Here is a 26006-nt window from a genome sequence, read left to right on the forward strand (position 1 = left end):
CTCTACCCAACTGCATTGGTCAAGTCTCAGTTCTCTTCACTTAATTATTAGAAAAGATTAATACAGTTGATCCCTCTGTCCTCCTCGATGTACTCTCTTCACTCAGCATATAGGACATCCTACCCTAGGTTGACTTCATTGGTTACCTCTTAGTGTTCTTTCCTGTTTTTTCCTTTTCTTCCCAAACTCTCAATGTTTTAAGTGCCCGAGGGCTCATCCTTTGTCCCTCTGCACTATTTTCATTCATTCTTTTGTATTCTCATCCGAATCTGGACTCTGCCTACCATCTCCATGCTAATTTTCCGTCTCTAGCCAGATGTCTCTTCTGAACTTCAGACTCACATATTCAATTGACTCAACATCTTCACTTGATGTCTTCTAAAAACTCACAAATGTTGAGTTTAAGCTGTTCTAATTCCTGATTTCTCACCACTGGTGATTCAGGCCAAAAACTTTACTGCCTTTGATTTCTCTCTTTATTACATCCCCACACACAAGCAAATCCAATTGGCTTTCATTTCAAATATATCTGGAATCTAAACACTTCTGTCTTCCTTCAGTGACACCACCCTGGTTGGAGCCACCATCACTTCTGTGCTGAATTGCTACAATATTGTAATTTAGGGATCAGCAATTTTTTTGCAAAGGGTCATGTAGTAAATATTTCTGTTTTGCAGGCCATGCAATCATTATGGCAATTACCTCTACTGTTGTAGTGCAAGTGGGCACAGCTATGTTCTAATAAAAGTTTATTTACAAAAAAAAGCAGCCAGCTGGATTTGGACCATGAGCCATAGCTTACCAGCGCCTGTTCTAACTGATCTCCTTGTTTCCATCCTTGGCCCTACCCCTCACCCCCCCAACCCCCCCCCTTCTCTTTACTCAACATAGTGTCAGAGGAACTCTTTTAAACAAGTCACATGTCATTTCTCTGATCAAAACTCTACAGTGTCTCCCCGCCCCAATCAAAATAAAAGTAAAAGTCCTTTCTATAACCCACATGACCTGGCCCCACCCATATGCCTAACCCACATATCTTACTCCACTCTTACCCTCCTTTACTCTGTGGCAGCTGCACTGATATCCTTGCTGTTTCTCAGATAGGCCAGGCACACTCAAGACAGGGTATTTGTACTGGCTATTCCCTCTTCCCCCAGATATCCATCTGGCCAATGGCTTCACCCTCTTCACTTCTTTGCTCAAATGTCACCTCTCCAATGAAGCTAATACCACTATTTGAAATCACAACCTTCCTCCATGACTCCCACCCCCTTACTTTACTGTACTTTCTCCTTTCCCCCCAAAACTTACCATTTTCTAACATAAAATAATTTAAAATTCTATATTTATTGCATCCCTATCTCTTCTAAAATACAAACTACACAAAGCCAGGGACCTTTGGGTTTTATTTCCTGGTATATCCTGAGATCCTAGAGCAGTGCATGGCACATAGTAGGCATTCAAAAAATGGTTGGATGAATGACCCTGTGTAGCCTCCCAGAGGTATAGTCAGCCACTCCATTCTCTATATTACTTTAACTCTTTGTGCAGGCCACTCTTTTATTCTTTTTATCCTGATTTATTATTATTTATGTATCTGTCTTTCCCATTACTGAGCCATGATCTTCTTGGACATTTGCTATATGTTTATTTTCAGAAACTAACACAGCCTGTCATACAGCAAAAGGTCAAGTTATACCAACTTAATGAACGTACAAAGGTGCTGTATATGCATAGTTCTCTGGCCCCAAATCACGAACTCTGCAAGTCAGTTATCATTTAAAAAGCCTCTTCTCAACCCTTACTCTAGATACATGTATACACACACTCTACTAATTGAGATAATTTAAAACTATTTTTCACATATTTACTTAATTAGCTTGCAGTGACCTCTGCAAAAACACTGGCCTCCAATGATTATAAGAGGTAGTTTTCTGGCATAGACACCAAAGCATCAAAGCGTCAGCCGGGACCAAGGAAAGCAATAACACAACTGGTTTTAATTACTCCTGACAGGCAGCTGAATGTATCTGCCACAGGTCTTCTCCCCAATGCATCACTCAAAACAGACCAGTCACAGGAAATGGTGGAGAGGAAAGGGAAAAAAAAACACAAAAAAACAGGATAAGGCCAAAATGTGTCCATAATACAAAGCAGATCATCTTTCACATTGGATGACCTTTTTCATTTTGTTTTATATTTTTATGATGGTCCTGAATCTATAAAATTGCCGACCCCTTAAGACTTGACATGCTTGTAGCTGGTGCTTAGAAGTGGTGGCCCAGGTTCTCAGAAGAGGAGGTAGGTGAAGATTGTACCCATTCATGAATCACTGCATAAGCTAAGGGGTCCTCCAAAGTTCATCTAGAATTGCAGGCATGTTAGCAATTAATTCATCTCTGACGTACAGGTGAGCACCTTCTTCCTATATTCAACAGTCACAGAAGACTAACTTCATCTATAGCCTTGGTTGGTTCTTTGGACTTGTTGCTTAGCAGGAAGCTGGTGAGAATTGGGAGTTGCTTTGTTATGACCTACTCACAATTACAATACATCTCTCTCATGAGCTACACCCTCTCACATGATGAAACTGGACTTTGGGTTGGCCATATCCTTAGGTTGACTCATACAAAAGAGAGAGATTTTCCTATGAGGCAGGATTTTACCTCAGAACCTAATTTTCTTGCTGCAATCTCCTGAATACCTGTCTGATCCCTGAGCTCAATGCCTTCTTGTTTCTGTGCATTTTCTGTTTGCCAGCTTGCATTGCTGGGTCACTGTTTGAACCATTCTTGCACATCTCAGTGCTCATCAGACTTCAGATGCCCTTGGTTTTCCCTGCTGCCTTGTTCGGATTCCTTTTTGATGCCTCCAGAAACTTAGACTGCCTCCCGAGTCTTTCTGCTATCATAGTATTGCCTTTTATATTTTCAACAAAAGTTTGAGTTACTGCAGTGTGAGGGCCTATGCTAAGGCTGAGACTCTATGCCCTGGCTGGTTTGACTCACTAGAGTCAAGGGCATGTACCTCGGTTGCAGGTTCCCAGCCCTGGTAGGGGCACATGCGAGAGGCAACCAATAGATGTGTCTCTCTCACCTTGATGTTTCTCTTTCTCTCCCTCTCCCTCCCTCCGTTCCCCTCTCTCTAGAAATCCATGGAAAAAATCCTCAGGTGAGATTTAAAAAAAAATAAAAAATAAAAAAGACCGAGACTAACCATGAATGCTCCATTAAAGAGCTCAGAATTTAATAGAGGAAATAGCACATAAGTGGGTAATTACAGTGCCACATAAGTGCTGTGATATGTTAAGCAGAGGGTATTAGGGTAGCATGGTAATAGGGGCACCTAACAGCACCTGGGGGGGGGGAGGGGCTGGAGCTGAGGGAAGTTTTGTCAGCAACATCTAAACATCTTTGGTCTGTGCCAGACCAAAAAAAAAACAACATCCTATTCTAAGGAAGTAATATCTGTAAATGCCCTGAGCCATAAATGGTAGCTCCTTCAGGGAACTACATTAAGTATAACTGCAGCAGGTGTTGAAAAGCCAAGGATGGACAAGGAAGTCAGGGCTTTATTGTCCTTCTAAGGAGTGAGAATTCACCCTAGGGGTGATGGGGAGTCACTGAACGTTTATATGCCACACGGTCATATCTGTATTTCAGAAGGACTGGCATCGATGTGGTGAATGGATTTTACCATCTAGCTATTGCCCTGAACCTGGCCCACATTCTCGCCTGCCTTACCTTACCTTTCTGTGGCTCTGAAAAGCCCAGCTCCATGACCCTTTCCCCATCTACCTTCAAACAAAACTAATGATCATAATCAGTTTAAGGCCTTATAAAAAATACAAATTATTTGAGCCCACTTCACAGAACTTAGACTGTCATGGGGACAGAGCCTGTGAATCTCTATTTTATAAAAGTTTCCCAAATGATTCTGGGGCAGTTGGACTACGGTCAGAATTTGGAACTAATGTACACTGTCACTTACACCACCACACAGATGTGTTGATAACACCAGCGGAGTTTGACTCACTGAATTAGATTGAAGATAGCTAGAGAAGGTCTCACTCTAAGTGTCTTCCTTCTACAGTATCTCTGGCTCTACTTCCAGGACCAGAAAAATCAGTCCCTCACTTGAACCCTCAAGAACCTTGTCTTGTTTTATGGATAACATGTCCAAACCCTAACATGACCTAGTAGGCAGCATGATCAGCTCCAATGGCCTCTCAAGTCACTCCTTCTTTTATTTTGCTATTAACAGTATAAAGGGCAGCCGAAACCGGTTTGGCTCAGTGGATAGAGCGTCGGCCTGCGGACTGAGGGGTCCCAGGTTCGATTCCGGTCAAGGGCATGTACCTGGGTTGCGATGGAACATTTCTAAGGAGAGTGTGCAGGAGGCAGCTGATCGATGTTTCTCTCTCATCGATGTTTCTAACTCTCTATCTCTCTCCCTTCCTCTCTGTAAAAAATCAATAAAATTCTTTTATTTTGCTATTAACAGTATAAAGGGCAAATGTTGATACAATTTACTCTCCAATGTCTAATTTCTCAATTAAATTAGGGTGGATATAGAGTTGGGAAATTGTGTAGAGCAATAAAAATATGGAACATTTCTAAGGAGAATGGAAAGTGGTGACTTAGGAAGAGAAGATGGACTGCTGCTAAAGCTCACAGACTCAACCGAGTTAAAGGTCAGACATCCGAAGGACAATTATGTTATTTCCTCCATAAGCTCAGGAGCCCAGGAGCAGAGGAAATTGATAATTGTGTCAATCAGTATCTGAGTGTTGGCAAAGCAGAGAGCCAAGAGGTAAGAGAATTAAGAGTGCTATTGTAAAAGAAAAGGAACATTCCTGTGTGGGCCTAAAAAGAAGATTCGGCTAATTTGCTCCAAGACATGGAGGATGAAAACTGGAGTGCCCTTATTTGCCACACTCAGTCCATTTGGTAATGTTCACCACTTGATTTAGTTCTGCTCTCTGATTCGTTCACTAAGGGCTCTACCTCACACTTGTTTAAGTTACCTTAGACTGTGGAGTGACATACACTAGAAACCAGGGACAGAGTAAATGACACAGTTTTCTAGGGCAAAAATGAAACTACCAAGGTAGTAAGTGTCTTATAATGCTTGTTTTCCTCCTAAGTTAGAGCTATGCCTTGCAGATATGATTTTTATGGTGATAGCATATCATGCAATAGGCCTTCTTTACTTAAATTGATTCTTTGCATTTCATAGAAGACTCATTACACATCAAAATACAAACATATACATAGAGCAAACATATATATCGATTAAAATACAAGGTGAGCTTCCAAATGAAGATAGTAGAGTGTTTTAAAGACAATAGCAGTTAAAATTAAATTACATTTTGTTGTGAAAGATTTTTTATTATTCTTAACCAATACCTTAAATTAATCCAGTTGGTTCACTTTTCAGGTTTATCATTTCCCTTTTCTTTCTAATGTGTGTTCCTATCAACCAAGGAAACAGGAGCAGCTGCTAGGAAGCAAGCAGCCAATGGCTAAAATTAGATTATCAGTGACATTTACTTATATGTTCACAGCTGAAATTTCAAGGGTACAACATTTTCTCCTGAAAAGAGAGACTCCCCCATCACTGAAACACAGCCTTCTGTTATCAAGTTACAGCCATACAACATCAATGGGTAGTGAACTGACCCAAAATAAAAAGTGAAACCATATACGTTTTCTGTCAAGAGAAAGACTAAAGACAAAATTAAGTAATGGGCTTGTTTTCACAAGATTATTTTGACTGCCCTTCTTAATTAGGGGGAGATTTTTGTCTAAGCAGTAGTCCCAAAGAGGAAGTATAACATACCTAGCACGAGGGCAGAGAGAGGAGGTCTAGACCTTGCTCTGTCCTCTATAATGCAAATCCTCAGGGACCCGGGCAGTGTAGAATTGTGAACATTGCTCCCTTTCTGGTTTCTGTGTACACTTATACAGTTTAGGTATATACAGTCATTTTTTTTCTTATATTTTGCTCCATTCATCTTTCGGAAAATCCAAAGTGTTTGCATGTACTGCTATAATTAGTGGAAATTGTACACACGACATCACCAGTCATTTCCAGGCATGCATTGCCCCCCGCTTCTCTCCATTCCTCCGTGAATTACAAGGTGCCCCTCCGAGGGGAGCACCTCTGTCCCAAAGCAGCACCGTGCAGTCCAGCCCCTCCTTCCCACCGCTGGTCAGGAGCGCCCGTCGCGGTGCAGTGCGAGCATCCACACTGGAACGCACTGCTCTGGAAAGCCGTCCTGCTTCTCCTGGCCCAGCACCTCCAGCCCACTCTTCCTAATGAGGCCGTGGAGGATGCCCATGTCCCGAGTCACACTGCTGTCAGAGAGGTCTAAGGTGCAGCCCTCCCGAGCCACGTTGTCCTTCAGAATGATGACGCCATGTTTTTTCAGGCCCTCTCGACACCGGGAAAGAAATGCAAGAAGGTCCTTATCGGTCAGGTACCCTACAGATGACCAAGTAGATGGGCAAACAGAAGGAATGGTGGGTGGGAAAGAAGGTGAGTAGGAAAGAACCAGGAGACCATTTGTTCACTCAGTCATGAGTTGTTGTTTTTTAATAGCCTGGATTGTTTTCATTGCAGGAGGCTTTAACAATTTAGATAAGAGGACAGTTACCCTCTTTGAAGGGCCTCATGCCCCATCTGTAAAATAGATGTTATACTACCTGGTCTGTGTACCTCATGGGCATGAGATAAACTATCGCCCATGCCATGGGTCCCCTCCACATCCCCCTACAACCCAGCTCTATCACTCATCTGTGCCTCCAACATACACATACACCAAAAATCAAATTCACTGCTGTCTCATTTCCTGGGGATTTAAATCTGAGTCCAGTTTTCCCGTAAATGGTAATAAACTTTTTTTGGCCCCAATTTTTAAAGTTTTTCAAGTATTTAGGTGTCTAATAGGATTTAGATTGGTCCAAAGGTACTCCATCCCTAAGGATGGAAATTGTCAGGCTTATCCAGAGAATGTCAGGGGAGAAATCAAAATGACCAGAGCTTTTTAAGAGTTCCCATGATACCTCATGCTAGCTAACTGTTCTAGGCACAACTACAGGTAGATCTCCCTTTGTATCCTTGTTCCCTCTGTGCAAATCCTCAAATAAGCCCAGTGTTGTCTTCTCTTTGTGGGAAGGAGAGAAGGGCAGGTGTGAGCCATGCAGGACTAACCAGAGACCCACTGAATCCAGATGACATCGTATCTCCCCAGCAGGGGTGTGAATTCCTGGAGGCTGCAGCAGTGGTAGCTTTCGACCTTGTCTCCTTTGACCTGCAGATAGTTCTGGGCTTCGAGGAGGAATGACTCCATCATGTCCACCAGCTCCACGCTGTTGAAAACTGGTAACAAGACATGCTTGCTGACCCTTCCTATCCCAGAACCGCAGTCCAAGGCGCAGTCGGTCCCAGCTCTCCCAGGGCCCTACACAAAAGGACAGACACCCATTCTGAGCCTTGGACACTCCAATTACCTCTTCAAATCCACTTCATTTAGATCAATTTCATGTAAAAAGATGCACTATTTTAAGAGTATCTTTCGGTGAGTTTGGACAAATGTGTACAGGCACATACTTACTACCACAATCAGATTATAGAACATTCAGCTATCTTTTCCAAAAAATACACAAACATTTCTAGTTTTTGCTTTCTTTATTTTCCCCAAATATAGGTCTTTAAAATAATTTTAAAATAAGATTATAGGAAATCATGTCTTAGATTTGAAAACTTGGTAATAACTTGGTAATTTTCTCTTAAGAAATAGGTCATAGAAAGCCCTATGAAAATAGAACTTTGTTAACTGTAATTTTTGGACAAACCCACTGCTAAATGAACCTACACTATAGCTTATTACTTTATTTTAAAAAGCAAAGCAGTGAGCCCTAGATGGTTTGGTTCAGTGGATAGAGTATTGATCTGCCGACCAAAGGGTCAAGGGCACGTACCTTGGTTGCAGGCTCCTCCCCTGCCTGGGCCCAGGTCGGGGCTCGTTCAGGAGGCAACCAATCGATGTGTTTCTCTCACATCTATGTTTCTCTCTACCTTGCCCTCTCTCTTCCACTCTCCCTAAAAATCAATGGAAAAAATATCCTCGGGTAAGGATTAACAAAACAAACCAAAAAAAGCAAAGCAGTGAGAGCAGTAAGTACTTTTAAATTGTATTCATTGAAAACATTTCAACTCATATTGGTATAATTGAAATTTTAGTTTTTTCAGACCTGATTTTGGTGCCTCTGAATTATCTGCTCTTCTGGTATGGATGGTAATTTTTAGGACCTGAGCTGAGGGAATGCTAGGATTTTACTTTAAACCCTGCCCCAATGCTGTACAGCGCATTCAGGTGGATAAAATGTGGTTGCAGCAAAGTCTCCTGTGTCTTTTCATGCTAAAAATTGTTTTCTGCTTTTGTACCAGAAACTACATGATTCATTGGGCACAAAACCCCCTAAATTTTTTTAAGTATGTCTGTGCATTAAATTAATGAGGGTGAGGGAAGGATAGATAGATGGTGTAAGTAGGGGAAATCAACTAATGTAAAGTTTCTCAAATTTGCTTTTATAAAGTAATATATATATATGTACATATGCATGGTCAGCTGAATCTTTGAGATGTCTATACATATCTATTAATTTATCAAAGATTCTCATTTATTGGGTCATAATTGGGATGGGTGTTGAGTAGGTTTTATGCTAGAAATGACAGTAACAAGATACTTGAAATTGCCAATGAAGATCTTCAGAAGAAAACCTACCCTTGATCTCAGGAACTAAGGGTTTAAAAACAAACAAACAAAAAAAACCCTCACACATTTGGCTAAGGATCAGAAGGTGAATTTTGAGCAGAAGAAAAGATCAGAAATGTGCTTTTCAGTCCACCCAGAAGGCTTCCTCATAGCAAGAAAGATACAAGGGGGAAAAATGAAGCAATTGAGCTTCTTTCCAAATGGAATGATAATGTCCATGATTTATTTAGTACTTGTATGTAGTAAGCTCTTTGTATCTATGATAACTAGAATAATCAAAACAGTTACACAAAATAATGATAATTCCCCAGTTTGGCAGTGAGGAAACTTTAATTTCTAATGCCACACAATTAATAGCAGAATTTAAATCTGAACAGGGAACTGTGTGACTCCAAAGCCAGTTCATCTTTAGGGTTGTCACCTCAAGTACCAACTCTGGTTTCCTAAGTAGTGTCTGTCTAATGCTGTGCTGAAAGGAATTCTAAGGCTTCATTCACACTCAGCAGGAAAGAGGTCTGTGATTGATTAGTGATGTCTGCCTTGAGTATGGGAATTGGACATGATAATCCATGGGACATTTCTTTGCCATTCCTACTTATGCTATGCCACTTCCCTCATTCAAATCTTATAACTTAAACTAAACTAATTCAGAAAAAAAGGCATAGGCTAAAGGCTTATGTTGGAATGGCTGTACAGAAGCATCTTGTAAGTAAATTCATAGCATAAACAAGATGAGGGAAGAACTGGGAAATTAGTTTAAGCTACTGAAAATGACTAGTAGAAATGTGTGTGCTCAATTGGAGATTATCATTACAATTTTTTTTATCATCACTTGCCCTACAGCCTCTATGATCATGTTGCTCACATTATTGTAGCAAGTGGTTTTAGAAGTAGAACCATGGAATGATAAAGCAGAGAGGCCTCAGAGAAATATGCCAGAGGGTTGATTTCAACAAGATTCTAACAGCTGATCTCCTTTTTCTCAGTGAATAAATCAGTCTGAGGCTTCCCTGGTTACAGTGAGGAAGGGCCTCACACACTCAGCCTTCCTGCCATTCTCCTGATAGGCCTTCAAAGGGTCACAGCACAACCCTGGAGTTTTTAAACCACTCATGTCTAATTCTCCTACTTCTTCAGGCAACAAAACAGACCCAGAGAAGAGAAGTGCTTGAAATATAACTACTTGGAAAATTCTCCTACTCTGATTTTTATTTTCCACCAATTTAGATGTGTGATATTTGACTAGTTATTCTTGAAATGACAGTTATTTACAAATAGAAAAAGGTGCCTTTCACTCCAATCCTGTGTACTTCTAGCCTCTCACTGCTATCGCCTAGTTCTCTTTACCCCCTTCCACTCCATGTGGTTGGCACTGCCTCCCATATGCTGCCACCACATTTCTTTCTCTGTCAGCCTCATGCGGCTCCTTTGAGAAGGGATATTTACTAGTAAAGACTGGTCTCAGGTACGGCATCACCGCTTCTTGGACACCATGAGTGTCTGAAGCTGTGATTGTATTGAGATCTGATGCCCTGGCTATCCTTATACATATGGATTCCTATAAAGTAGTAAAATACTCAGGAATTTCATTTTAGTTTTGGTTATGCCCATATACTTTGTTTTGAAGAACATTATTTCAAGTTCATCCAGTGGAGTTTAAAACTAAAATGGCAGTTATAAAGGTCACTGTAAAAAACCGTGAAGTATATGTATCAAAATAGATCCAGAGTTTTTAGTCATGCAATCTCTGAGAAATGTTAAAAGAGAAATACCATCAAATACTGATAATTTTTTACAAATTATCACCACCATCACCACCCCAGAAAGCTAAAACTGAGGAAAGTGTCAGCTGTGCAGTGGACATCATCTTGATGTCATTTATTTGCTAAAGTAAACACATTTACAACAAGTTTAAACACCTTTTCCCTCGGTCCCATGTCACTAAGTGTTGAAAGGAAAGCCAAACTTTGAATTAGTCAATCTGCCTTTTCCCAGTTGACACAAGAGTAAATCATGTCAGATCCTCATATTCCCTCCTCCTTTGTATCTTGACCTGGATACTCATTTCGCAGATTATTAAGGTCAAAGTACCAAAATAGCATTCTTTATAAAAAGACCATGTTTGTACTTAAGAGACCACAGCTTCACAATGAGTCTTGTCTGCTAAGAAGGACTCCTCATATTTGTTTGAAAAGAGCAGCTCACTCTTTCCAACATAAATATGCAAGCACCAGGCCGTTTCCTTTCCCAAGTCCGTGGGCGTGTGGATGGGCTCTGTCAGACCAGCATCCCTGTGGTCAGCTTGGCATTCCACACGGAGTGACAAGACAGCTGGATTACTAACTAAGCCTCTGAAATGCACTGGGATCAAAGTCAGCCTCACCACCAGGCAAGCAGGAGGCACTGCTCTGGGCCAGACCGGAGGAGAGTTGAGGTCTGTGGTCCATAAAAAAAATTTTTTTAAGTAAGGATTTTTTTATTTTTTTTTGCTTCATGAGACAAATGGAAAAAATATGTCATGGTTAAGAGCAGGAAGTTTGGTGTCAGACAGACCTGTCTGGTCTTAAGTTCCAGCTCTGTTACCAGCTGTATAACCTTGACAACTTCTACAAGCCTCAGTTTCCTTAACTGTAAAAACAAGGATAATAACAGTTACTTGCCCCCTAGAATTGTAAAGAGTAAGTAAGAGGTACCCCTAATGGGCTTGGCAGAGTGACTGCCAATCTCAGAAAAAGCACGCAGAGAAATCAGTCAGTGACACTGATCTAGAAATACTCCAGGTTAACCTGACCTATAAACAGCCTTGGCCAGCATCCCCAGCTCTGTAGTCCTTATGGCTGCAGCTGATGTCCAGACACTTTGGCCCCAATGGGCGTTCCATCCGGATCCTATTTCTCTACTCAGACCCTTGGTGCTCCAGGGAGGTTGGCTGGGAAGGGAACCTCACCTCAACACTACAGATAGTCCTAATATTATGCTTCTAAGTAGGCTGACAACCTAAACCCAAATATTTGTAATATTTGCACTGTTCCTTTTATCAGAATAAAATTAGTTCCAAATTCCAAGCAAACTATTTCAGAATGCATTGGAACAAAACCTGACTGTCAGTTAGGACTTTATGTTGTCAGCAGGACCTATAGCAGCTTCGCTGTTCTAACAACTAAATGATGCTCCTTAAAATATAATGAATGTGTTTTATGAAAGCATGTTATTAGTAGTTGTAGCAATAAATTAGATTGTGGGGTAATAATTACGTGCACTAAAGCAAGCACTTGACACATAGGATCTCATTTGATCATCACGTGTCCATTGAGGCAGGTTCCATGGTTATGCCATAGTCAGAGCTTTCAGTCAGAAAACTGAAGCTTAGAGCATTTAAATGAAAAGCCCAAGGTTGCTTACACAGCAAGTGAAAAAAAACACAATGACTCTAGAGCCCAAGATTTTGGCCCCTATTCTATACTGTCTCCATATAATATGGAAGTAAGGAAGTAGACTCACCCAACACAGGACTACAAAGGAATCACATTCTTTCAAGGCAGTGTCTGAACTACGTATAAAATAATATAAGGATATTCTACTGCACTTATCATTTTAAAACCAAACATAAGTATGCATTCTCTTACCACATCAAATTTTTATTAGAGGGGATCAGTAAATCACCCCAAGATCCCAGATGGTATGATCTCTCATCAGTCATTTGGCTGTCAACTGATTTATCTATGAGACTTTAAAAAAGATGTCTTCTTGCCCTAGCCAGTTTGGCTCAGTGAATATAACGTCATCCTGCAGACCAAAGGGTCCTGGTTTCGATTCCAGTCAAGAGCAGCAGGTACCTTGGTTGCAGGCTCCTAGTCGGGGTGTGAGCAGCAGGTAACCAATCGATGTGTTTCTCTCACATCGATATTTCTCTCTGTCTTTACCTCTCTCTTCCACTCTCACTAAAAATCAATGGAAAAATATCCTCAGGTGAGGATTAAAAATAAGTAAAAATAAATAAAAGAGATATCTTCTTAACCTCCAAATTGTAATATTAGCTCTGCTAGTTCACCTTCCCCTGAAGCATGAGCAATTAGACGGTGCTTAGGAGGGTGAAATGTCAAGTGGAATAAACAAACGATTTGATGTCACCCATCCTTTCTGAGCATCTCAAAGCAGGCTTTCAGGCTTAACACTTGGCTGCACCATACAGCTTTAATATGGCTTAAATCACAGCACAAAAGCATGTGAGCTCAATGTTTGTAAGAACTTTGCCTTCTCATGAAGCTGTAGTTGGATAACTCACCCCAATAAATTTTCTAAGAAATTCCCGAGAGGCTTGGATATCTGGGTTGGACAGTTCAATGAAATTTCCCATCATCCCCTCTTCTGTAGCTGGTACCTCTTGGTAGAAAAGTTTAGCTCTGGCATAGAACTGCATCTCACCATTGATGACTTGACTTGTTAAAGCATACAATTTCACTGCAAATGAAATGTTAATATTTATTAATATTTATATCACAGAATAAATTCTATCTTATCACATATTGATTTCCTCTTAGAAGCCTGCAAATTTGTGCTCTGGAGGAACAGGCATTGGTTTGAACTTAGAAGACCTGGGTCTGCGTTTGGTTCAATGTCTTACTTGCTTTTAACCTTGGAGAAACTTCTTAACCCCTCTGAACTTCTGTTATCTATGTGTAAATCATAATCATGTGGCATTTTCATAATTCAATACCCTATGGTTTAATAAAACTATAGCTTATTACTGTACTAAAAAGTTTAATAGTGTTTGCTAGAGTGCAATATAAGTGTCACAAGGTTTACAGTGAGTTTTATCTTTGAGCTCTAAATGTTTTATGAGAATCTAAGGGGTAGCTATTTTTTTCATCTCTTTTTCAAGCAATAACACCCAAATACCTCTTCATACCAACATAAAATAAAATAATAAGAAAACATAATATTTATTGAGCAACTATTCTATACCAGGTAGTGGGCTAGAAACATTATACTATGATATACTATGTCATTTCATTATTTCAGAAACCATATGAGATATTATCTTAAGATACTATTTTTAGAAAAACATGTGTTACAACTTCTTAAGGGTAAATGACTATACATTTAAATGTGTTTTGTAAACCTAAATGCATCTTTATAGATATAAAATATTTTCATTAGAGCACATTCAGGAGGAAATTATAGAAATTGGATGAAAGGGAGGAACTTCTGGTTCAAGACTGTAGGCTGAATACATGCATTTGTCTTTCCTCCTTCCCAATACTTCCCAAGAATTATTTTAATAAACTCCATCCATAACAATGAAGAAAATAAAATGGACTCATTATTTCAACAAATTTCTGGAAGACAAAGAGCACATGGAACAAAGTTTAAAAAGTTACAGCTCAGGATAGTTGCAAAAGGAAGTAAGAGTTAATAAAAAAAAAAAAAATCTATAGACCAACCAGTGAGGGGACAAATGCACCTTCCCAAAAGCAACAGGCATTACAGCTATAATCCTGGGGGTTGGGAGTGGGGATATGTGTCTTCTCTAAAAAAAATAAAATAAAATGAATTTCCTAAAGATAACTAAACCAGTTAGTGTTGAGATCCTGAAACATCACTCATTTGGGCATATAGAGGACTCCAAGTACCTCACCTGCTCACACTCATCAAAGTCTGGTAAGATTTACCTGGCCATGTAGAGCTTCTTATCATCTTTTCTATTCAGAAGGAGAAGTATATAACAGAGGAAACAGTCCCCATTACCTAGAATCACTGACCCTGTCCTTTATTCTGAACTATGGGTAGACAATGATTTCCAAACACATGCGGGTAAAATGGCATCCTGAAAGACAAAGGTAGAACTAAGCCCAAAGGAAATGGAAATAATTCCAGAAACAGATGAGTCTATAAACCAAAACTAAACAAAAAAAACTCATATATCCTTAGAGAGCTATGAGAACTGGTGTATCCATGAATCAATGATAACATGCCAAGAAAATGATAATTCAAAACATAACAAAGACTTCTTAGAAATTAAAGTTTTGATTACCAATATAAAATTAAGTAAATTTATCAGGACATAAATACAAAGATAGATATGGAAAGCAGATATAAAAAGATTAGCCTGGCCGCTGTGTCTCAGTGGTTGAGCATCAACCCATAAACCAAGAGGTCACCGGTTTGATTCCCTGCTCAGGGCACATGCCCAGCTTGTGGGCTCAATCCCCAGTAGGGGGCATGCAGGAGGCAGCCAATAGATGTTTCTACCTCTCTATCTTTTTCCCTTTCTCTTTCTCTAAAATCAATATATATATATATATATATATATATATATATATATATATATATATAAAATTTTTTTAAAGATTAGAGCTATAAAGACTTAATTTAGGAGGACCAACATCAAGCTGATCAGGATTCTCAAAAACAGAGAAAATGGAGGGAAGAAAATTATTAAAGAAATAATATAGAAAAACTTCCCAGAACTGAAAGAGATTGTAAGATCCAACAAGTACTGAGCAGCATGGATTAGAAATAATAATAATTAAATAAGGGCCATATTTATACATATCCCTTAGGAAATTTCAAAACACAAAAAGTAATGAGAAGATTCTAAAGATATTTCAAGGGAAAATAGTGATTGACCTTAGAATAGGGTTGCCAAATTTGGCAAATAAAAATACAGGACACAAAATTAGTTTTGAATTTCAGATAAACAATAACTTATTAGTATAAGTATGCTCAAAATATCACACATTACATGGGGTATATGTATACTAAACTTCTTAATTTATTATTTTAAATTCAAATTTAGTTGGCATCTAATTTTATCTGGCAACCCTATGTTCAAAGGATTAGAATCAGGTTTATAAAAACACAACTCTCATCAAAAACACTAGAAAACAATGGAGCAGTGTCATTAATATTCTGAGACAAATTATTTTGAAGCTAAAATTTAATCCCCAGTCAAACGTGAAAGACTATTTACCTCCTATGGATTCATTCTTCAGAATGAAGCTATATTTCAGCCCAATGAGGTTTAAAATCAAGAGAAGGTATGTTACAAAAGATGATGAAATTAACTCAGGAATCTAATGAAAAGAAATCTCCGAATCACAGATATTTATCAGATCTAGAAGAAATCAGCTTATATTACAATAGAAAATGTAGGCTGCAAAAACAATGTCTTTAAGTAGTAGAATGAACTGGACTCTGGATAATAAACAGAGTAGGTAAGAAGAAAAAAGACATTAGTGATATCCGAAGAAATATGTATTTTTAATCTCAACCACCAAAAATGAAAGATGATTGAAAGCTCCAAGCAAAATATGCAACAGTACAAAAATGTTATGATCAAGATGTGAAGAAAACCAAAATATAACATAATTTGGGGTAGAAGAAATATAAGAAAAGATAGTCTATTTAACCTTAACTAGGAACATCTTTCTTCAGGTAACACCAAGATTATGATATTAGACTAGTGCACTGCTTGGCTCTGAATTGAACAATTACATTGTCCCAAATTTTGACTCTAAAAGTTAAAAATCTATTAACAAGATCCATTGTAATATGTTCCATCTGTGCATTTACATCAGTCTTTTCCAACTTGAAGATATTGGAGCCAATGTTTGGACTCTTGAATGATCATAAGTTTGCTGAAAGGGATACATGAATCAATTCCCACATACATCATTTTCTAGTGACTAAAAACATTATGTACTATATCTTCCATGTATATTAACTATTATACATAAATTATTTTAAAAGTACAACTCTATTAAAAGTATTAATAAATATGTAGATTATTTTTTCATTTTATACACAAATTACCTACTGATTGAGAAAATACAACATTAAAAGGAGAGTCCTCATGTTCAGAAATATTGGGACCCACTGACCTAACCAATTCCCCTTCCCTAGCACTTGGTAAAGTGTTGTGCAAACAGCAGGTGGCTCAATAAATGCTTATAAATTCAACAAGGATGACAAATATCAAGTGTCACCATCTCAATAACATGAATGTTCCACATCCCTCTGTATATCTGAGCAAACCAGGTTAGCAAATCACAGTTCATAGGGTCTTCCCAGAGTCAAATGCTGCCTTGGATCACAGGCAAGCCACAGTTCAGAGCTCTCCTTGATCCAACCAAAGCAGCAGAACAGCCACACTCATCATCACCTGCTTAAGCCAACTAGTTGGTGGAGTCTATTAAAACCCTTAATCTGGAAATGGGAGCGGTCCATTATGCCAGAAACATTTAGACCACAAGTGAATGCCAACCCCAGCAGGGGTCTGACTCAATAGGTAAGTTTTTATGGTTATGGGCTTGGGTTCTCATTTTCACCTAATTGACAGGAGCATTTCACTAAAAAGATATATGAGGTGTCACGGCCAGCCCCAAGTTCTCCCCTCCTGATAGCTTTTGCTATAGTGGAAGTTGACTGAGATAAGGTAGTCAGTCATCTGCCCATGCCTCTTCGTTATAGAAATACATCTTAGTGGCTTGTTCTTATAGGATTGCAATGTCTCTCTGAAACTGGCGTAGTCTAAGACTGGGACTAGATACTCTAGTTCTTGATAAAATATGTTACTTATTTCTTGACCTATATCTTGAGCTGAACTCCCAAAGGCCTTCGAATGGTTTACTTGTTACAGAAAGAAAAACAGAGTACAAGTTCATTTGCCCTGAGTAAGAATAAAGGTCTTGTGACGTCTCTAAGAAAAATTGCATTTATAGCTATGTGCGCACATTTGTTATTGTCTTTTTTATTTCTTTGTTACTTTTTTAAAAAATATTTATTGCTTAATGGTTGGATATAGCTATTTCAAGATGTTAGACCTGTTTGTTAACTGAAAAGTGACCTCAGAATCTCCAGAGGTTATAGAGGCAAGTTGAGATAGTAAGTAAGAAATGATTTGAGACAGAATATTGGATCAAGTTAGCCTGAAGGTCTGGGTGTGCCAGAATGCTAGAAAGTTGTCATTACCAAGTCTCAGAATGGTCCTGAGAGTCCCTCCAGGTTTTATATGTTCCCTGCATGCTTTAGGTGTCTGGTACTTCTTGTCTTTAAAATAATGCACTGCCTACCCTGAAAGTTTTAGAGGGCTTTTTCCTTTTCAGCTGTTTCCTAAATTCAGAGCTAGTTCAGTATTTCCTAAATCCTTTTCAGGCTTCAACACAAATGAGGCAAAGTGAGCTGGGGAGGAGTGAAAGGTCCTCACTTCAGCCAGGATCTACTCAAGCTCCCACCACACGTCTTATCCCCTGCCTACTTGACTGAGTGTCTTCATAACTCTCTGTTCCTACTTGAGTGCTGTGCCTGACCTGCTGTCAAGTTGTAAAAGGCCAGAGTCAGACAGGGACTGGAGATTTTTTTCCTGGTGAGATTATGCATCAGGAGCTGATTCAGCAACTGCCATGCCTCCTCAGTGCCTCTCTCTACAGCACCCTGTAGTGTGTCTATCACTGCATTCCACATCCACTGAGATGATGTGTGGGTCTCCCTCCTACACCAACCTCTTCAGGGTAAGGTATATCTTTTCTTTGTAACCGCAGCACTTGCTATTATGCTTAACACATAGCAGGCCTCCTTTGAATGTTCATTGAGCAAATGAGTACTATCTACTGTTTTGTACTTTGAATAATACAACAAAGTAGTGAGTGACTGTAAGAAAAAGCTCACATAAGCACACAGCTCACACTTTTTGTACAGTTTATGAAATATTTATCTTGCTAATTAGGTATGCCCAAATAATTAAAAAAATAGTAACTATAATTGATCAAGCATGTATATATGACTGCATACGCTAAGCATGTATATCTAACTGAATATGTCATATAAATGTTATATCTATAAAAGAAAACAAGGCAGTAAGAGATTAACTAGATTGCCTAAGATTAAGTAGATAGGGGGTGGCACAGATGAGATTTAAACCCAGGTCTATTTAAATCCAAACCCATATTTCATCCATCTCATACTGTATCTGAAAATCTGCTAAATAAAAAGGGAAATTATCTGGTTCTTCAATTCTTTAAAAAGAAAAAAAAAAGATCTTGCCTCATTTGCATTATAAAGGTCACAGTAAACATTTGAAAATGTATCACTGTACCATGAGTTCTGGGGATGAAATCAATTTGAAAAACATCAGTAGTTATATGCTGAATTTCAGTTGGAAGTTCTAAATGTCTTATAGGAAATGTTTTTAACTCTGGCTTTTAATTGTGATGGCAAATTGATGACCCTTGTTCTTAATTTCCTCCTCAAATACTGGTTCCTCTAAAAAAGGGTAAATTGAAGGAGGTCCTAACAATTGGTGGGCACTGCCCATGTGCCAGGCATTCTGTTGGTCAATTTCATGTCATCTCTTCACATTGTCTCTTTTAAGCCTTACAATGATACTACAAAACAGGGATGATAACCATCATTTTACAGATGAGTAATGAGAGAGTCAGAAAGATTTGATAACTTACTCAATGTCACATAGAAATAAGTGTTACACCCATGTTCTAACCCACACCTATTGAAATGCAAAGCCTCTGTTCAGTCTGCTAAACCACATGGGACCATTGTTCTAAATGTGACATTAGATTAAACCTTTAACGAAGTCAAGGAGCTCAATTTTCAATTAATAAATATTCAGTGACTCTGTGTATCAGAAATAGGCTGTGGATAGTGCTAGGATAATTACTGAGGAGTAACTTACATGAACATCTTCTGTTGGGCCATATGTATAAAGGCCTCTTTGAGCACTGGCATACAAACTGGAGATTTATATAAACTGTCTTCCTATTCTCCTTCCTGTTTGTTCACAAACAGCCAACTTGGGAAAAGTCATTCACTCCAACTGAATGAATTTCTAGTTATACCAGCCCGCATTAGTCGAGTTGCCATTTATACTGGGAGGCGACACATTTCTGTGGATAAGAATGACAGACTTCTGGGGTCAGACTGCCTGGGTTCTGGTCCTGCTCCTCCACCGCCACCACCACCACCACCACCACCACCACCACCCATGATCTCTGGCAAGTTACAGAATGCCTCTGTGCATCAGTTCTTCAGATACAAGATGGGGAATAGCAGTATAACCTAATAGGGATGTTGTGAGTATTAACTAAGATAATATATGCAAAACACTGAGAACAGTAATAGGCTTGTTCCCATTTCTTTCTGAAGACCTGCTGTGTTCAGTGGTGTAGCAAGCTCTTCCATTGGAGATTTTAGCCAGGGCTATTTCAGTAAATGCCCCCATAACTGAAGTTTGCTGCATCGTGTGCTGGTCTGAGACTGGCTGCCTATCGCAGGCCTTTAGAAGGAGGAAGGAAAAAAAAAGGAATCAAAGGGTCTGGTTAGCCACCACTCTTCCTATAATCACCCTGAACAACAAGCTCTCTGTGCAGTAAGACTCCCCAACCTTTTAAAAGAAGGGCTTTATTTTTACTTCTGTGGAGCCTTGAAATCATCAAAGGAGGGGAAGCCAACTCTGAAACACCCCAGTGGAGCTAAGGAGGGAGCACTTCCCCTGGCTGAGTTTTATTTGTAAATGGAAAAGCTTAAATCCACTGTCACCTGAAACTCTCTAAGCAGTGGTTCTCAACCTTCTGGCCCTTTAATACAGTTCCTCATGTTGTGACCCAACCATAAAATTATTTTCGTTGCTACTTCATAACTGCCATGTTGCTACTGTTATGAATCATAATGTAAATATCTGATATGCAGGATGGTCTTAGGTGACCCCTGTGAAAGGGTCATTCGACCGCCAAAGGGATCGCGACCCACAGGTTGAGAACCGCTGCTTAGTGACTTCAGTTTATCGTCTGTGGTACAGCCTGTTCTAAGGAAACTGTGGTGACTTTAAGAGGCCCAGTTCCATGAACCAGGAGATCGAGGTTCGATTCCCGGACAGGGCACATGCACGGGTTGCAAGCTCGATCCCCTATAGGAGGCATGCAGGAGGCAGCCAATCGATGATGTTTCTCTCTCATTGATGTTTCTTTTTCTCTCTCTCCCTTCCTCTCTCTGAAATCAATAAAAACATATTTAAAAACATTTTAAGAGGCTCACCTCAAAGGAAGAAAAAGCTAACACATTGAGCATTGACAACTTTCACATATATAATTAGTTGTATTCAATCCTTCTGACAGCCCTACAGTTTTGAAGAAAATGATGCTCAGAGACTTTAATACTTGCAGAGGTGACTTCTCTATCAACAGCATTGTGAGAATTTGAACTCAGGACTTTGGTGACCTATAATTCATTATTGGTCAGGGGCCATTTAATTTGTTTAACAGATATTTATTGAGTTCTTTCTGTGTGCCAGGAACCATGATAAATGGGTAGAGATAGAAGAGGACAAAATAGATGAGTCTCTTCTCTCATGCCAACTAGAGAGAGCCCAATAGGGGAACTGACACATGGAAATGCATTCCATGTATATATGTTATAATCTTTTGGGACAAAAACCAAGGGTTGAGCAAGTCACTCAAGGGTCTGGGAAGCCTTCTGATTTGGTACAAGTCATACTGGCAGATGAGACATATATCCTGATTCCTTTCTGCACCATTGAGAACTTACAGAGTTGGCTACTTCAGAAGTACTTTAGCTTCTATCATAAGAGAAAACGCTGCAAAAAATCCGAGTATTCACAGAACTGGGAGCCTGCCTTCCCTGCACCCTCAATTTAAAGCTCTTGAGGATTAACAAAAAGTTATTTGTAGATTTGCCTCCATTACCAGATTTCAGCAAATCCTGAAGAACAGAGACTGTGTCCTATTAATGTTTAAATCTTCTCCAGTGCACTGAATATAATTGAACTGACTCAAAGGAAGAAATGTCTGGTGTTTCTATCACTAAAAATCAATTCTTTCCCCTGAGGCAGGAACATTTACTAGAGACCAAACATGCATGTACCCCTCTCATCACCCAGCATCCTTGCTGTTAGGCAGGGGATATGGCAAGTTATGCGTAGTAGACTCTAAACCAGCGGTTCTCAACCTGTGGGTCGCGACCCCTTTGGCGGTCGAATGACCCTTTCACAGGGGTCGCCTAAGACCATCCTGCATATCAGATATTTACATTATGATTCATAACAGTAGCAACATTACAGTTATGAAGTAGCAACGAAAATAATTTTATGGTTGGGTCACAACATGAGAACTATATTTAAAGGGCCAAAAGGTTGAGAACCACTGTCTAAACCAGTGATGGCGAACCTTTTGAGCTTGGCATGTCAGCATTTTGAAAAACCCTAACTTAACTCTGGTGCCGTGTCACATAGAGAAATTTTTTGATATTTGCAACCATAGTAAAACAAAGACTTATATTTTTTATATTTATTTTATATATTTAAATGCCATTTAACAAAGAAAAATAAACCAAAAAAATGAGTTCGCGTGTCACCTCTGACATCACTGGTCTAAACAGATGTAACATATGTCTTTCTGGAACAAAATATTTAAGGGATAGCTGGCAAACTTTTGGCTCCTATCTTCCCTTGCTGTGGTGACTAGTGATATTTTAGATGATGGAACCTTTACCATCCTGGATCCCTGAATGTCTTTGTGGAACATGGCCCCTGCCCCCTAATAATGCCTATTGGAATGATGTAGCAAAAGTGAAAAATAAACTTTTATATGTTTGGCCATTGAGATTTCAGGGTTAATTTATTATTGCAGGCTAGCCTAGCCCATACTGACTAAAATAGCCCTCAGTTACTAAAATCAAAGAAATACTCTGGATGGGGTTAGCTCTGTTAGTCTCAGGGGAAACTGTCAGGGCTGAATCATAGGGCCAGAGAAAATAAGCAGTGCCCATTTATGGAAAATCAACTAAGTAATATGGAGTCATCTTTGCTTTAGAACCAATGAATGGTATTCGAACTGTGTTTATAGAACTCTGCGGGTGCTACAGAAGCACCCCAGGAGCCGAAGAGGATAGAGCAAGGAAGCAGAAAATTTTCACTTTTTCCTGTATTTTACATTGGGCTTCCATGGAAGACTTTGTCACAGGGTTTGGTTTTAATAGTAATGTGTATGTTTTTTAAGTTTGGAAATCATTGATAAACCATCAGCACATTCACAAGGAGAAAAATAGATAAAATCAAAATGACTATTCTAGGTAGAAAAAAAGGATTGAAGCCAAATATAAATTATACTCTACTTGTCCCAAATAATTTTCATCTGACTTTCAGAAAAGACTGTTTTATTCTTACTTTTTAACTCATCTCCCACTGCTTTCAGAGATGAGTTCCTTTTCTCTCTAGTAATTATTTTTAAAACTTGGCAGTCACCTGCCCCTTATTAATTATTGTAATTGATGTCCTAAGAGAATTATTTATAGGCAGTGTGATCTACCAGAAAGAGCCCTGGTCTTTGGTATCTACATGAGATCTCGTCATTTCTGAATTTTATTTTCCTCATTTGAAAATATAAGATGGGGGTAAGGGAGAGAAGGGAAAAAGAATGATACCCTATGCTGCAGTAAAAATGAAGGAATTCTTACCATTTGCAACAGCATGGATGGAACTGGAGAGCATTATGCTAAGCAAAATAAGCCAGTCAGAGAAAGATAAATATCACATGATCTCACTCATTTGTGGAATATAATGAACAACATAAACTGATGAACAAAAACAGATCCAGAGACAGAGAAGCATCGATCAGACCGTCAAACCTCAGAGAGAAGGTAGGGGAGGGTGGGGGTAAGGAGAAGAGATCAACCAAAGGACTTGTATGCATGCATATAAGCCTAACCAATGGACACAGACACCAGGGGGCGGGGGTGAGGGCATGAATGGGGGGGGGTGGAATGGGGATAAGGACACATATGTAATACCTTAATCAATAAAGAAAATTTAGAAAAAAGAATGATACCCTATAAATCCCATAGTATGGCTGTGAGGGTCAATGAGAAATTTTTTATAAGAAATATACTAGGTGTACCGGTTAATAATGCGGATTTTTTTAATAGATGGAGTTACACATATGTTGATATATATGCAATTTGATATGTATGCTGTTTTGTCGTATTGCTACTTCAGATTACCACTTGTTCCGATCAATGGCACGTGCACTTTCTGAGCAGCACTTCAAAATGTACAAAGAAGTGGAAAATTGGGTCTCTGAGTGGTTTGCCTCAAAACAAGAAAAGTTCTATTGGGACAGTATCCACAAGTTACCTGAAAGATGGGGAAAATGTGTAGCTAGAGATGAACATTGCTTTGAATAAAGCACTTTTGATGTTTCTCTTGAAACTATTGTGTTTTCTTTGGATTACAAAATCTGTAATATTAACCGGTTAATATATAGTCCGCATTAACCAGTTAATAGTTAATCCGCATTATTAACTGGTTAATAGCTAATCCGCATTATTAACCAGTTAATAGCTAATCTCCATTATTAGCTGGTAGAAAACACGATAATTTCAAGAGAAACATCAAAAGTGCTTTATTCAAAGTAATGTCCATCGTTAGCCACACATTTCCCCCATCTTTCAGGTAATTTGTGGATACTGTCCCAATAGAACTTTTCTTGTTTTGAGGCAAACCATTCAGAGACCCAATTTTCCACTTCTTCGTACATTTTGAAGTGCTGCTCAGAAAGTGCATGTGCCATCGATCGGAACAAGTGGTAATCTGAAGGAGCAATATAACAAAATAGCATACATATGAAATTGCATATATATCAACATATGTGTAACTCCATCTAGTGAAAAAAATCTGCATTATTAACCGGTACACCTAGTATATAAATTTGATATGAAAGTATTTATATGTCTGGAAATAAAGATCCCCTCAGAAATGATTTATAAAAAGAGACTTTGGCAGGTTGCTAGCACATAGCTTCTTGACTGCAATACAAAGACTATGTATAGCCGCTTTCATGTCTGGAAGCCTTGCACATCAAGTACACAATGGGGCTTTCAGGCAACCGTAAGAAAACAGACTGGGGCTGATACATACTGTTCCTGCTTTCATTGGGGGGAAATATAAATCAAAGAGGGATATTTCACTCATTAATTGGAAATTATTTCCGTTTTAGTACTGTTAAGAGTGGCCTGAAGTGACCACTTTCACAGAGGCTAAGAAAAGTCATGTAGACAAACCAGATAAGCTTTTTATTGCTCTATTGTCTAACTTCCTGAAAACTAGAAGACATAAGTAAAATGGAGACACACTACTGTCCCAGTTTTTTCTCAATACCCAAAGACTCAACTAAAATCTGCACCTTTAAACTCTCTATTATTCTGACTCAGAAATGCCAGAAAGGATCATGTGGAGTATACAAGCGCGCACACACACACACACACACACACACACACGGACACACGGACACATTTATCAATTACTACTGGTTAGTCTTTCTTTTTAACTCTTAGTTTATACACTACTGCGTTAATACTCTCACCTTTGAGTTGCCTAATTTGCCCATCTTTATGTTCTTGGAAATATTAAAAACAAATTAATTTCTATAAGCCTGATATTCAGTTAACCAACACCCAGAAAAGCAAATCACTGTGCACAGGGGTGCATGGAAGTCCCAGAATAGAGACCTGACTTGCCAGGCAGCATTTGGTCTTTGCACTCTCTACAAAGAATGTCATCTTGATGAGTTGTTTGTGTCTGAAAAGTGTCCTTGTTCTTATTGCTCTTCTAGAAACCCCACAACCTCACACAGCCCTTTCAATCATTTCTTCTTCCTTGTCTAGCAGTTCTGACTCACTTACCCAGGGGAATTTTTTCCAGCAGATAGAGATAGCTCTGAAAGAAGTCGTTGCGAATGGCTTTGTGGAGAATAAAGGACATGCTATGTCGACAGAGTTCATCGTCGGTCTTCTGCCAGCGGGATCTAAAGGCGAAATGGGCTCCCAGGTGGGCCATGGAGAAGGGGGATATTATTATTCCCACAGAAAAAGGAAGCTTGCCTGGCTGTTTCTTTGAATCAGCTTTCTCTTCCTACACGAACTTGAGACTGTCATTTTAAACCAGTCCCCTGTCCATCTATATAAGGACAGGCCATCGTGGGGCATGGAGGGAGGGGCAGCAGGCACCAGAGGTCAGGCTCTTGGCACCTCCACCCGTCTGATTGCTTGGGTGACACCACTCCAAGCCAGCAGGAGCTAAGTAAAGATGGAAACAGGCTGAGTGAGATCCTGCCTCATCCAGGAAAAAGCACACCTCCCTCCTTCAGCTGCCACTTGAAACAGGCAGCAGCACAGTCTCCAGCACCCTGAAGATTTGCTT

The 26006-nt window shown here is 39.3% G+C and overlaps 1 protein-coding gene across 1 annotated transcript; it reads right to left on the reverse strand.

Moving 5' to 3' along the window:
* Window positions 1-6186: 6186 nt before the first annotated feature.
* METTL11B (methyltransferase like 11B) lies at window positions 6187-25697 on the reverse strand. Its single transcript, XM_006097755.1, has 4 exons — window positions 25490-25697; window positions 13068-13243; window positions 7216-7465; window positions 6187-6486 (listed from the first exon to the last, which is right to left on the reverse strand). The coding sequence occupies exons 1-4, from the start codon at window positions 25641-25643 to the stop codon at window positions 6215-6217; spliced, it is 852 nt and encodes a 283-aa protein (XP_006097817.1). The 5' UTR covers window positions 25644-25697; the 3' UTR covers window positions 6187-6214.
* Between the last annotated feature and the right edge of the window lie 309 nt (window positions 25698-26006).

This window comes from Myotis lucifugus, unplaced genomic scaffold (assembly GCF_000147115.1).
Source record: "Myotis lucifugus unplaced genomic scaffold, Myoluc2.0 scaffold_211, whole genome shotgun sequence".
Taxonomy (NCBI): Eukaryota; Metazoa; Chordata; class Mammalia; order Chiroptera; family Vespertilionidae; genus Myotis; species Myotis lucifugus.